This window comes from Salvelinus namaycush, chromosome 30 (genome assembly GCF_016432855.1).
Source record: "Salvelinus namaycush isolate Seneca chromosome 30, SaNama_1.0, whole genome shotgun sequence".
In the NCBI taxonomy this organism is placed as follows: Eukaryota; Metazoa; Chordata; class Actinopteri; order Salmoniformes; family Salmonidae; genus Salvelinus; species Salvelinus namaycush.
Window position 1 is genome coordinate 25,419,913 of NC_052336.1, and position 15,099 is coordinate 25,435,011.

The 15,099-nt window shown below is 40.6% G+C and overlaps 1 protein-coding gene across 1 annotated transcript in view; it reads right to left on the reverse strand.

Annotated features, from left to right (window-relative positions):
• The window catches only part of LOC120025203 (cadherin-8-like), a 103,209-nt gene extending 91,563 nt beyond the window's left edge, over positions 1–11,646 (reverse strand). Inside the window, exon 1 of the mRNA XM_038969667.1 lies at positions 11,392–11,646. Within this exon, the coding sequence (XP_038825595.1) occupies positions 11,392–11,646 (255 nt within the window). The remainder of the gene's footprint in view (positions 1–11,391) is intronic.
• Between the last annotated feature and the right edge of the window lie 3,453 nt (positions 11,647–15,099).

Genomic DNA, 15,099 nt, shown 5'->3' on the forward strand with positions numbered 1-15,099 from the left:
CTGACTCTGTCCTAACCTCAGCAAATGCAGATTAACGCGTGAGATCTTCTCAGATCACAGTGCACTTTGGCAGGGCTAAATCGAGGTGGGATCAGGAGGAGGACCTTTGATCTACTAAAAAAAACCTCGTCAGGAAGCTCCAAGGGTGAAGTTGTCTGCAGCAGCGCCAGCACCCAGAGAGAGCTTCCCGCCACGCTTTATTGAAGTCGAATACGACGGAACTTGAACACCGTCGCCCCCACTCTATCGCCTCTGAGGACAAGCTTTCCAGGACTCAGGAGTCCCTCTCACTTTACTAACTCTATCATACAGAAGGAGAGAACCAAGCCCCCAGCACTGACAGGTGTATGAGGAGTATAACTTCAGTCAGCTCCTTTGTACTCTTATGGAATAAACAAACATCTAGGACTTGACTGGATACCTGATGGGTGTCTTTCCACCTGTGAGGAGCAGTGCACTAACAGTTGTTGCCCTACATGAAAATAGATTCTATGACAATATTTCAAAATGATAGTGATGCTGAGATGCTAGTGATAAAACAGTTCAATACAGTGGTTCCTCTTTTAACCCTTGTGTTGTCTTAAGGGTCAAAAATGACCCGCCACTATGTTAATCAGCAGAGAAAACCCCCTAAATTATGTTTTTTGAACTTGAAATGTGATGACTGTCCTAGAGTGACACCAACATTAGAAAAAGTAAAACATCGCCTTTGTTCATATTTCCATTGAAAGCGGTACACCACCATGGTACAAAGATTGTCTTAGGGTCATTTTGTAAAATAATTTACACACCACAAAAATCCCAAAGACACACACACACACACACACACACACACACAGATACACACATACGAGAAATTGAGATTGTGTGCTACGGATTGAACTCCCCTCCACGACCCCACACATGACTCAAGTTCACAGACAAAATAAACAACATTTCAGACAAAATAAGCAACATTTCAGACAAAATAAGCAACATTTCAGACAAAATAAGCAACATTTCAGACAAAATAAGCAACATTTCAGACAAAATAAACAGTTCTTGAAAGCATTGTTTACTAATGGGGAATGCAGTCAGAGGCTATACAGGTGTTGCAGATGACAGTCCCCCCAGTTCTCTCTTTGCTGAAGCCATGAGTGCACGTTTCAGTGCCCAACAGGTCATATATCTTATTTTTTCAGATGTCCAGGAGGGACAAGAGAACAATGATTTAGAAGAGGAGGAGGTATCTGAAGAAGAAGATGGGGAAGAATACAACCCAGAGCACGACGCATCATCTTCAGATGAGCTGAAAGAGAGACATGTTTGTCAAAGAACAGCAAAATAACATGGTTCTTGTCACCATATGACAACCAGGGCAGGATGGCAGCACAAAATGTCATAAGGATGACCCCAGGGCCCACAAGACATGCAGTTGCCCATGCCCAGGACATCGCCTCAACATTCTACATGTTCATCACACCAGCCATAGAAAAAGATCATCCTGGGTTTCCGTAAATATGGAGACATCTGGAAAAGGATGGATGAGATTGACCTGCGTGCCTACATAGGGCTGCTAATCTTAGCGGGTGTGTATAGGTCCCGAGGCGAGGCTAAATGTAGTCTCTGGGATGCAGAGAGTGGAAGGGCGATTTTCCGTGCCACGATGCCACTGAAAGTCTTTCACACTTTCTCAAGAATGCTACGATTTGAGTCACAGTGAGTCAAGACCTGCAAGACGTGTGAGAGACAAACTGGCGGCCATAAGAGAGGTCTGGGAAAATTGGGTGGAGCATCTGCTATACCTCTACAACCCTGGGCCTGAAGTAACAGTGGATGAGCAACTGGTTCCATTCAGAGGTACATTTTTATGTTCATATCTGTAATGTAAGTGCTTTTCACTGTTAATTTTATTATGTATTGCTGTAATATCATTGATTTATGTGATTGTTTTCTGTGACACTGATACTAATTACTGATAGTAATCTCTTTTGTCAAAAGGTCGCTGTCCTTTCTGGCAGGATATGCCCAGCAAGCCAGAAAAGTATGGCATCAAGATATGGGTGGCCTGTGATGCATAATCCAGCTACGCTTGGAAGATGCAAGTCTACACATGGAAGCCAACCAGTGGAGGACCAGAGAAGAACCAGGGGATGCGGGTTGTGCTTGATGTGACAGATGGACTGAGGGGGCACACTGTCCCGTGTGACAATTTCTTCACCTTTTATGAACTCAGCCAGCAGCTCCTGAAGAGGAAGATCAACATGGTTGGCACAGTTAGAAAGAACAAGCCTGAGCTCCCCCCTGCACTCCTCGCAACAAGGGGGAGAGAAGCCTTCTCATTAAAGTTTGCCTTCACCCCCACCACCACTCTAGTTTCTTACCTCCCAAAGAGAAACAAGAATGTGGTCCTCCTGAGCACACTGCACAAAACGTCTGAGATCAGTGATCGTGAGGACAGGAAGCCAGCCATCATCTTGGACTACAACCACAACTACAAAGGAGGCGCTGACAAGCTGGACAAGGTGATTGGAACTTAAAGCTGCAGGAGGATGACTGCTCACTGGCCCATGATAATCTTCCATAACAACATTGATGTGTCCTCATACAATGCCTTCGTGATATGGAACAAGAGGAGGGTGTTCCTGGAGCAGCTGGGAAAGGCACTTGTAATTCCGAAACATTCAAAGAAGGGAGCGCCTCCTCCGCACAGCAGCCTCTGCAGCGCTTGTGAAAGCTGTTCCGGGGGCTGAATCTTGTCCTGATCCACCTGAGGCTGCAGCTGGGGGAGGCAAGAGGAGGAGATGCCAATTCTGCCCCCCAAAGAAGGACTGTAAAACAAATACTATGTGCTGCACATGTGAGAAATACATCTGTAAAGTCCATGCACACACACTTGCATCCTACATGTGCTAGAGTTGATTGATTTATGTTCTTCACTTTTTAATTTTGTATCTATTATCTTATCTTATTTTATTCTTATTTATTGTTGTTGTTTATAGACGTTGTGGGTGGGGGCAATGGTTGAAAAAAATGGGAGAAGACTAGTATTTTGTAGTTGAATTCCTCATTGTACAGTATATAAGAATATATCACTATGTTGCCAAAAAAGTTTAAGACTGTTATTGTTTCCCTTCAAAAAGATTCTTAGGCTTTACAAGTGCTATGTCTTGCAAAATTATATTTACATCTATGCAGTACCTTTAGCAATAATAATAATAATGAAAATAAAAAATCTCATAGATTTCTTTTGATTTTTATCAAGACCAGTCCCCATGCTTGTCTCAGCGCAATGTGAAACGATGCTGAAATAGCTATTGCTTCAAATTCTATTGCTTCTAACTTCAATATGCTTTTTAAATAAATAAGACCTACATTACTTTTAACAGCACATTACGCAACACTAGTGAGACTCATTTCGCCTACAGTAGGCCTACAGTATATCGAAAAATATTTCTTTCAATGACGAGATTCTCCGCCAAATGTTACATTTAGAGGATTGGAGGATTCTAAATGAATATCTAAGGGGAATTTTTCGGTAGGGCAAATCTGGTCTGTGAGAATATCTAAGGGATTTTATATAATTCTAAATTCATTAATAATAATAATAATCACTTTGTTTAAAAATTTACAATATTTTGGAGATTATCTCATTTTCATTTAACCTAGAGTGAGCGAGAAAAAGGCCATTCTTGAACAGGGGGGAAGACATTCTCACTAATTTGTAAATAAAGCTACCCTCACGGGTCTCCTGGCACGGGTATCGAACCAGCATCTGTAGCAACGCAGTTTGCACAGCGATGCAGAGTCTTACACCGCTGCACCACTCGGGGGGCCCCATTCACAAAGTTTTTAATGCAGATCAATTGTCTTGCACAAAGTATCAAAATACAGAGAGGTGTTGGAAAAGGTATATTGTCCTTCTAATAGCCCATAATGGGCTATTATAATACTATAGATGGTGTCCAGGTCAGGATAACCAAAACATTTCTTTATTAAAGACTATCAGAAAGAATGCTAGTATTTATTTATTTTGATCCAAAGCCATGAATGAGTGAGTCACTCAGCTTTATGTAGGTGCCGGGCTATATGACTGTGCCATCAACTTGATTATATATATAATGATATTTATATAACGAAATTATTTCGTCTTCAAAAAAATGAAAGTGAGCGATTGTAATCTGAATAAAGACCTAAATAATATTTGTAAAGGCCAAAACATTTGTTTCTGTTTTTAGAGGGAGAGAAACACTGGGGCAATTGTGCACTGCCCTAAGGGACTCCCAATCACGGTTGGATGTGATACATAATAATAAAAAATGATAAATGTTTTTTTATCAATTAGGATATTTGAGTTTAACCACAATGTTTGTTGTATTATTTGTTGTGTCTTTTCTGGTGGATTAAACTGAAAATGCAACCAATCACGGCTGGTTGTGATACAGCCAACCTAACTAAGAAATACATTTGAAGAATTCTCCCCCTACCCTCCTTCTAGGCAAGTTGATTGTCCTGTTAATAGCCATAATGGCACTGTGCAACGTGACCGTGTGTGCTGGAAATAGCATTTTCCAGTAAGCAACCATTTGTTTACCTTCATTAGCCTACTATGTTCCAATATTTCTGTCATTCAGTGATATTTATTCCCATAGTAATTCCAAAGTTTATCCAATATTTTGATGTTTCAAGAGCTTGCCCACACGCACTTTAAACATTTAGATAATAAAACATTTTGAAGATAGAAGCAGCCTGCATTTGTTTATTAGGTTCAGTCTGACAAGTAAACATAGCCTACAGTACATACTGTAGTAAACATGGTAAAGTGTCTAATTCCTTACATAAGGGAGAGCAGGCCATGTCCAGACTTTCTCGTGACCTCAAGTACTCATTAACTCTGTCTTTAATGCTTTATCGGGTTGCATCAGTCATGGACAGAAACGTCTGAGACACAGTATTAATGAAGAACACCCGGAGGTTCACTGGTAAGCCATATCTGCCTCGGGATCCATCCCAGTTGGTATTCTGTGTCCACTAGCGGTATCTCTTCAGTTACACATCCTTGGAATAGCAGAACAGCATAACGGTCCGAACGGCCCTTGCTGTGCCTGGTGAGCAGTTGGTCAAGTTCTGTGTCAGAAGAGGAATGGAAATGTCAGGGTGAACCAATGACCTGACGAACCCGCCAGGTATGTTGATTCTGCCTGTCGGAGGTAGAGTTCCAGAGCTCACAGGTGTACCTCGCATGGATTGTGACTCCAGCTCGTTCCTCGCCCTCTTCAACGCGTCATTCTCCGCCTGACTCTCCGCCAATGACGAGTGACTCTCTGCCAATACCGCCTGGCTCTGGACCAATGCATCAGCTGTCGCCCGTATCTCTGCCCTCAGATAATGTTTCTCTTTCTGCTGGTCTGCCTTCAATGACTCGATCTCGGTCTTCAAAGTTTGAATCTGATCCATGTGCACCTTCATCAGATGAGCAGAACGGTACCGCCCTGAGCCCCCATCGATTACAATGGCCTATGATAGAAACGGTAGATCAACTAAGAATTAAAAGTGACTCCAACACACAAATTGTGCATACACATTTTAAGAATCTAGCAAAACTAACCGCTTTCTTGGCAACCATGCATTTTTTCGGTGTGGCCCTTTGTCCTGGTCCACTGATATCCACGGATTGTTGTCGGCATGGCTGTACGCTCTGCAAAAACACATTCAAGTTTTTACAACACAATATTTTTGTAATTGTTTTATTTATTTAACCCTTATTTAATTAGCGATTATATTACACAGTATGCCTACACATTGATAGGCTATATATTTTTTAAAGAAAAGGCACCTAAACCAAAATACCTTGTTTTGGTGATCCCCTCATTCCGGCTAATTTCCAAGTCCTCTGGTGGTTATTGTCCGAACCCTGGAATGGGTAGCACCATAGAAAGAAGCTGGCTGACTGAAAACTATGTCCATTTCGTCTGTTCTCTTTGGTCGAACAACAGCAAAGGACCTTGTGAAGATGCTGGAGGAAACAGGTACAAAAGTATCTATATCCATAGTAAAACAAGTCCTATATCGACATAACCTGAAAGGCCGCTCAGCAAGGAAGAAGCCACTGCTCCAAAACCGCAAAAAAAAAGCCAGACTACGGTTTGCAACTGCACATGGGGACAAAGATCGTACTTTTTGGAGAAATGTCCTCTGGTCTGATGAAACAAAAAAATAACTTTTTGGCCATAATGTGACCATCGTTATGTTTGGAGGAAAAAGGGGGAGGATTGCAAGCTGAAGAACACCATCCCAACCGTGAAGCACGGTGGTGGCAGCACAATGTTGTGGGGGTGCTTTGCTGCAGGAGGAACTGGTGCACTTCACAAAATAGATGGCATCATGAGGCAGGAAAATTATGTGGATATATTGACGCAACGTCTCAAGACATCAGTCAGGAAGTTAAAGCTTGGTCTCAAATGGGTCTTCCAAATGGACAATGACCCCAAGCATACTTCCACAGTTGTGGCAAAATGTCTTAAGGACAACAAAGTCAAGGTATTGGAGGGGCCATCACAAATTCTACAGAAAATTTGTGGGCAGAACTGAAAAAGCGTGTGCGAGCAAGGAGGCCTACAAACCTGACTCATTTCCACCTGCTCTGTCAGGAGGAATGGGCCAAAATTCACCCAACTTATTGTGGGAAGCGTGTGGAAGGCTACCTGAAATGTTTGACCCAAGTTAAACAATTTAAAGGCAATGCTACTAAATACTAATTGAGTGTAGGTAAACTTCTGACCCACTGGGAATGTGATGAAAGAAATAAAAGCTGAAATAAATCATTCTCTCTACGATTATTCTATACATTTCACAATCTTAAAATAAACTGGTGATCCTAACTGACCTAAAACAGGGAATTGTTTGTAGGATTAAATATCAGGAATTGTGAAAAACTGAGTTTAAATGTATTTGGCTAAGGTGTATGTAACTTCCAACTTCAACTGTATATTGTCCTGCTAGAAACGCTGTTTGCAGAATTCACAGCCTGCTATTCTTGTGAAAAACAGTGTTAAATAATATATCTGTGAGAATATCCAAGGGGTTTTATATCATTCTAAATTAATTAATAATAATAATAATAATAGCTTTGTTTTCGAAATAACGATATTTTGGAGAATTTTTCGATTTCAAATAACGTAAAGTGAGTGAAAAACTGGACATTCTTGAACATGTGGTGAGACATTGATACTAATTTGTAAATAAAGCCAATTTGTTATTTAGAATTATTTATTTCTGTTTTTAGAAGGAGAGAAATCAAAAGCCCGGTCACGGCCGATACAGGTATTGAACCAGCATCTGTTGCAGCGCAGTTTGCAACAGTGATGTGATGCGCAGTGATGTGATGTGTGAGACCGCTGAGCCACTTAGGCGCAGCACAATGCAACCAGTCAGGAGTAGGCTACAGTACTACAGTAAGAGAAAAATTATCCTAACATTTCCACAACATAATTGTAGTCTAAGTTTCTCTTAGAATAAAAACCATAGTGTAACAACAGTTTTAGTAAGTAATACTGACGAGTATTAACAAAAAAACAAGTGTATTTTCCCTGGTGTGCGCTGTAGGACAGAGGAAAAGCAATTCGTACTCTATTGTTCTAAATTCATTCACCTTCTTCATCCTCATCATTCAGTTCATTGAAATTCAATTTTGAAGTTGTGCACAATTATCAGTTTCCATGTGGTTTATGTCGCCCATTCATTGTCAGTTAGAGACACAGTAGGACCCAAAAGCATAATCAGTGCTCTAACTCCCCCTTGCGCTGGTCTGGAGCAATGAAACAGTGACGCAAGGTACTGTACTAAACCTCAAATTACCTCTAAGTCCCGCAGCATAATCTCAAAACTTTTAGTGGAGCAACCACTGTATATGGGTGATATTAATCAAATCAGTTGCTATTGTATTGTTTATTGGTGATAAAGATCCATCTCTATCTAACCAAAGAAAAGGTAGCAGGGATGTGAGAGGTACGGGATTTATATCCAAGCCCACACTATTGCAGGCCTTGCACGCTATCCATCTTATGGTGTCATATATCTTGTTTCGAACAGCAAACGGAAATGTTTTCCGCCACCAGAAATATATGAAATGTTTTTTTTTTCTGCATTAACAATCAAAGCCAATTACTCTCTTTATTACTCGCAGTCCTCGCAATCTTGTAGTGTGAACTGTTGAATATGAATGGCTTATTATCAATTCTCTTTGTACAAAACACACAACTGTATCAGAGATAAAAGCAGCGGACAATAAGAAACAGGAGCTGTCAGGAGCTGTTTCATTTGGATACATCTGCACCTCAATGGGAAGAATGGAGTCCATTCTTAAAAGCATTTTAATACATGAGATCAAAAGAAAAGGAAAAAAATAGTTGCTTCAGTGTTATGTGAGATACAACACACTGTGACACAGACTATAATCAATTTGACACTTTACAAACAGAATCTAATTTTGCTTAGGTTGGGAAAAATGTTGATTTGTTGAATATGTATCTCTCCTTTTAGTGTAATGTTTTGTTTTGTTTTGTTTTGTGGATGAAAATGAGTGTACACTTTGTAACATTAAATTATTAAACTCACAGAGAGTTAAAACTAAGGATGAAATGTAGAAAAATTAATCATGGAGACGTACTATCCTGGCTTAGACTAGGATTTGTTATAAATTCAGACAGTAGTCTGAAGAAGATTTAGGAAAATAACGGAAAAAAAATAACGCCATGCCAGAATATACACTTTATTGCGTTAATATGACATTCTAGAATTCTAAATCTAATCTCACACCTGCACTCACATTGCTCTTAATGAGTCATTATTTTTGGAGACATTACTCAGTCACGGTTAATCTTAAAATCCCCCGCACACCACTTCTACATTGGAGCAACAAGCTTTCACAGCTGTCTCGTCAGCTTCAGTTTTACAGGTACTGCATTTCCTTCAAATGGGAGTGACACAGGGTGACGCAGATCCAGCTCAGTGAATCACAATGTCAGAATAGCGGTGCTGTAAAGAACAGCAAGGATGACGCCGTCACGCATTGTGACCATCTCACACTCCCACACCGCCATGCTCACTCTTACATTTATGCTAATAGTCTCCTTCCAATGCCAGCAGGAACTCAAGAGGAGCTCGGTCGCTGACAAGACAGGAGATCTATGTATAATTAAACATCAGAGTGCCGCACAATGAAATGTAAAGGATGGAATGAGTCTAATCTTGGCCTGGGGTTCCCTGATAATCAACCCACAACCACAGGCTGCACTGACAAACTGAGATCTGTGTGACCCATTTGAATCACACCTCCCACTTCCATTAGATTTTTTTTTAAATTAAGCGTGAGAAAGAGAGAGACCGAGTGAGAGTGAGAGAGAGAGAGAGAGAGAGAGAGACACATCACACATGTGTCGGATCTTAATTTGACCAGTTTCTCACAACAGGAAAATAATCCTGCAGCAACAGGCTCTAATGTGGATTATTGTGTGGATTAAAATGAATGGACATTTTTGTGGAGGTTGATACATTTTTCGTTAGGAAATTAAAACATGTAAGAAGCCTTTTTAAACCTTGAACACACTACAAGTTAGCATTTCCTGCTATGCAGGACATTTCTTGCAACAACAGGGTGATCAAATTAAGTTCCTACACCTGTATCTTACTGCAACATCAAACTTATCTTTGCTCTGCCAGCCATGCTCATGAGTACTTAACCTTATGAATAATAATGCAACTCATCAACACTGTCTTTCAAATGCGAGACAAATCCATCCTCAACCAAACTAACTCCTACAATCCTTTCAATGTCCTTCAACCTACACATGCTAATTATTTTGAGTGACACCGGCTAAATATTCTTAAAACAATCCCCGACCAAGAACAGAGGCTTCATGCACACCTCAAACCAATCAGATTTGAGTGCTATCCTTATTTTCCATGAACCCTCCTGACATTTTCTCTCCAGCACTGAGACCAACTCTATATGCATGCCAAAAGCTACATCAGTCTATCTCAAAGATACACCTAGGAGATCATTCCAGCGATACAGTGTGTTTGTTTATTTCGGCTCTCTGACGAAGAGCCATTGGAGGATCCGACAGAGGCCGTTTAATTGAGACTCGTGAAATATGAATGCTGCATTTAACGACATGTGTGTGTTCGTATGGTATTTGGAAAACACAGGTGTAAACACTGCATGAGAGCATGTGATTTATTGATATAACCTACGTGAAAATAATCCCCCAAAGAAATCACGTTAGAGTGCTAAGTTATGTGACATTCTGACAAACTTTGGGCATTCAGACAATACGGTAGGGCTCCATTTTCCACCTCATGAATATTTAGAGACTTCTACCTATCCATGCTTTATAGTACCATGGCACCATAAATTACGATCAGCATGAATTCCTTCTTTATCACTGTTATGTTTGGCAATGATTGGACCGAAAATGATGTGTTTTACATACTGCAATGGTGGGATAGGGATCGAGATATAGGTGCAGCAATCATTCAAATGATATAATAGCTGCCTTGTCATTTCAGCTTGCCTCCAACTACTAGTAGTAAATACCATGACAGCATTAAGCTACAAAATATACAGCAAGAAATAACCTCATCAATAAATAGATAACTGCTGTACGGTATGTGTAAATCATGATAGTGTGAGGTCAAATTTTATCCTTGATGGCATATTCTGGTGCATGTGCCAGAGTGGTTGGGTAATGGTCAGAGGTAGTAGCTGCCAGGTTGAGACTCCCCAGGTGTGTTCTTGCAATGAGCTGTGAACAAGCTGCTTTGGCCTGCCTTATCAACAACCCTCACTGGGCCCTGGGCCCTGGGCCTTGGCCCTGCCACGTCTACACAGGCCAGGTACCAGGTGTCCCTTGTCCTTTGGATTATAGGGCTCTATCAAATTCTCAACAATGAAACGTAGCCAAAAATACCCCTTTTTATCCTTGTGTTCCTATGACAAATACTTCAAAGGAAAACCACACCCAATACCCTGGTGAACAAACGAAAGAAAACACAAAATAGAAAAGAAAGGATAGAATAAAACAATGCGTAGATATATCTACTGTATATATGGTTGTACTGTAGGTCATTCCACTGCAATGTAACACATCATTAGTTATTCATTTTCACTCTGTTATTCCATATTTCAGGGACAGGACACAAAACGCCTCAGCGCAGAATTTGGTAGCTGTGGATTTATTTTTTCTCTCCAAAACCCTGCATGAGATCAGGCCAGTGTCTGTCTCTCTCTCCAGCACTAAAACTATCCCACAAAAAAATGTTTAAAAAAAATGGTGGAGCATTCGAATGGCTGAATTAATGTTTCCAAATGATAAGCAAGCTTAATATACAGCTGACAATTACAGTACTCACCCTGCCAACTAGAATTGGATCTGGTCCAGAGAACTCCTCCAACACAAACATTTGGTTCCAAACCCATCCTCTCTTGGCTCGGCTAAGTATTCTTTGTCCTTCGACGAGGCCACGTAGGAGCGCAGTGGAACCAGTTTGTAAACTTTTGGACTGGCTGATGATGGGGGTCATGGATGTATAAGGGACACACGTAATCCACACAAGCAACAAGGAAGTCCACACGTCTGTCAGCATCTCCTCGGACCGTTTGGGCATTGTTATGACACTTATTTTCCCCAAGATCAACAGCTCTCCCTTAGATTATAAACAGAGGTTACTTCTTACTTCTTTGAACGTCAATGCTTGCATTCATTGTGCGATAAAAGTCACTCACATTGCTTCATTTGCCTCCATTGCAGATGGTGAGGGGATGTAGTATGCAATACACCATCCATTTGGTGTTCCAGCAGTGTGAACAATCTAAAAGGGGGCAAACAGAGGTGATCAGTATTAATCGTATAAATTACAAGCCAAGTGCAGAATTCAAAGGAAGGAACCTGAGAGAGCAAATCAAGGTCCTCACTTTAGATCAGTGGTACCTGACTTTTAAAGCAACATTTAATATTTAACTCATACAAACAATCACTAGAGTTAGTTGATGATAATCAATGGACGACAACGATGATATCAACCGTTTATCAACCAAAGAAATACATTGCTGTCTGTCATCTCTGTGTGATTTTGACAGGAGCAGGAAGAGCTTAAGAGTCAGTCCTCTTCATTACAAATGGTATAAAGCAGCAGAAAGCATTACCCTGTGTGATCCTGTGATTCTATTCGACTGCTACAATGTAGGGTAAATGATTGTGTCTCTGGTCTAATACATCTGGTCTAGTCTGATACATGAGATTGCCTATCTTTAATCTGATGTTCTGGAGATTATCCTAGAAAGATTTTGAGCAATTACATGTTGGTTATGATTATTGTTTTCATATTACTTTGGATAAATGTATTTACTAATATGCTTTTCAGCAAATACCCTAGCCATATGAAGCAAATGTCCCACATGTCGCTGTAATTGAGGCTTGGAAAGATCCCACAGACCAGGTATTCTATTTCAGCAATGCTGCAAGTACTTATATCCCTGATGAGATCATGATTGGAGTAATATGATATAATCTTGTTTATCAACTCATCTACAACTTCTATACAACCAGTGATTGAATGAAAAACAACTATTATTCTGACTGTAAGGAGAGAAATCAGTGTTAGCATTGTGGTAGACAAACTGTTTTACAAATATACCATTCAGAGTAATTACATCTAACATACAAGAAACATCTACAGAACTTGATGTTAATTGTCTAGAAAAAGTAAAAGAGTGGCATGTTGCAATGTGCATACAGATGCCAATTTGAGTCCTGCAATCATAGAATTCATAGGATTTTAAATAGCCTATACAGACCAATGAGGGAATCTTCCACATTATGTCAATTGAAATGAAAGAATATGAAATGGGAAAAGACCAATCATTCTCCTCATTAATACAATAATTGTAAAAATCCCACGGGTAAATGCACAACCTCAAACACGGTCTATCCATTTATCAAAGTTGGTCACGACAAAAGACAGCAGTGACAGCATTGGAGTTCATACGGATTTCTTGATAAAGGTCTATGTACGACATAGCTATTAGATATTACTCAAATCAACTGTGATAAACAAGTCAGGCATAAAAGCAACGCTGAGTCAAAGAGCGACATTCACAGACAGTAGACAGACATAATCCCTCTATGAACTGGATGGATTTCATATACCTACTGTTAGTGCCAAGCAAAACATCACAACATACCCTGTGCCAAATATTAATTGAAAATAGTCAACCGTGGTTATTGCAGTTGAATATATATATATATATATATATTGCATAAACAAACTTGCCATGTCGTCTACATTGAAACATGCTTATGGCTATGTTAATTATTCACCCGAGAAGCCTAACAATGCATCTCTATGACTGCTGCCTAATAACGTTCACTTGCTGTTATTGGAATAAAGGAATAGAAACATCATAAACATCCAAACATTGAAATGATGCTTAAAGATGACTGAAACTGCATTGAATTACATGGAGACCGGCGCCGTATTAGCTCGTGGCTGGTTTCAGCACCACTCGGAGTGGATAGCTCCACATGAGGTAACGTTGGGCTACAACTAGTAGCCTACACGTAGCTTGCATCGTCGAGAAACAGATTAGGTTACAACACGCAGGCAATTAAACAATTCTGCATAAATGTCCAAAGTGACAACATAACGCCTGGTCAACAATGTATGATTTTCTCATTCATTTGAATGGTTTGCAACCACAAAAAAACGAAGACAAGTTGCTAAATTAAACTACTTACATACTATGGCTTCACTGAAAATGGACAGCATGTCGTCTCAATTGCACTGCCTGGTAGGAAGTTAAGGATTCAACAAATGTAGTTTCCATTTCTATCCATCAAAGCGAGAGAGAAAAACACGGAGCTGAAAATATGCTACGACACTGGAAAGCTGCACTTCCTAAATAGTTTTCACATAACGTTAGATAGTTAGCCGGTCAGTTTGCAACCGTTCTTTCGACAGTCCTCATGCACAAGCTAATCTCCGAGTGATTTTGATATGCAGAACGAGATGTAAACATGCAAAAGAAGATCAAACAAAAGCCCCGTTCTCTCCCAAACATGTTCATGCACCTGTTAATACATTTCCGTGTTACTTACTACAGTATCTCGCATCCTTGTGCTTGCACCATTTCACCCTTTCAAAAATTGATTAAAAGCATTGCGATTGCTTTTCTCTTTTCATTCGAGGAGAGACGTTTACAAATGAAAAAATAGAGCAAAAAGTGTGAAGACACGGTGGAAATCCTTACAGTTTAGTAACCCCGCAGTGGCACTACTTATTGTAGCTCCGACAGGCTTGCTTGCTGACTGGAAAAGTGAGGAGATGGAGGAGAAATGTTCGGTGTGAAGAGCCTCCCCTTTTACCGCGCTCATTGGACTGATGAAGAGGCAGGTCAAAAGCCTCGGAAATTAATGCACGCGATCAGACACTACACCACTTTAATGGTCGGGCCAGTGGTAGAGTATTGTTTCAAAGATACACTCCATAACCAAAAGTATGTGGACACCTGGTCGTCGAAAATCACATTCCAAAATCATAGGCATTAGTATGGAGTTGGTCCCCCTTTGCTGGCATAATAGCCTCCACTCTTCTGGGAAGGCTTTCCACTAGATGTTGAAACATTGCTGCAGGGACTTGCTTCAGGAGCATTAGTGAGGTTGGGCACTGACATTAGGTGATCAGGCCTGGCTCAATTCCTTATTCCAACTCATTGCCACAAAGTAAGAAGCACATAATCGTCTAGAATGTCATTGTATGCTGTAGCGTTAAGATTTTCCTTCACTGGGACTAAGGGGCCTAGTCTGAACCATGAAAACAGCACCAGACCATTATTTCTCCTCCACCAAACTTTACCGTTGGGGCAGGTAGAGTTCTCCTGGCATCCGCCAAACCCAGATTAGTCCGTCGGACTGCCAGATGGTGAAGTGCGATTCAACACTCCAGAGAACGCGTTTCCACTGCTCCAGAGTCCAATGGTGGCGAGCTTTACACCACTCCAGCCGAAGCTTGGCATTGCGCATGGTGATCTTAGGCTTGTGTGCGGCTGTCTGGCCATGGAAA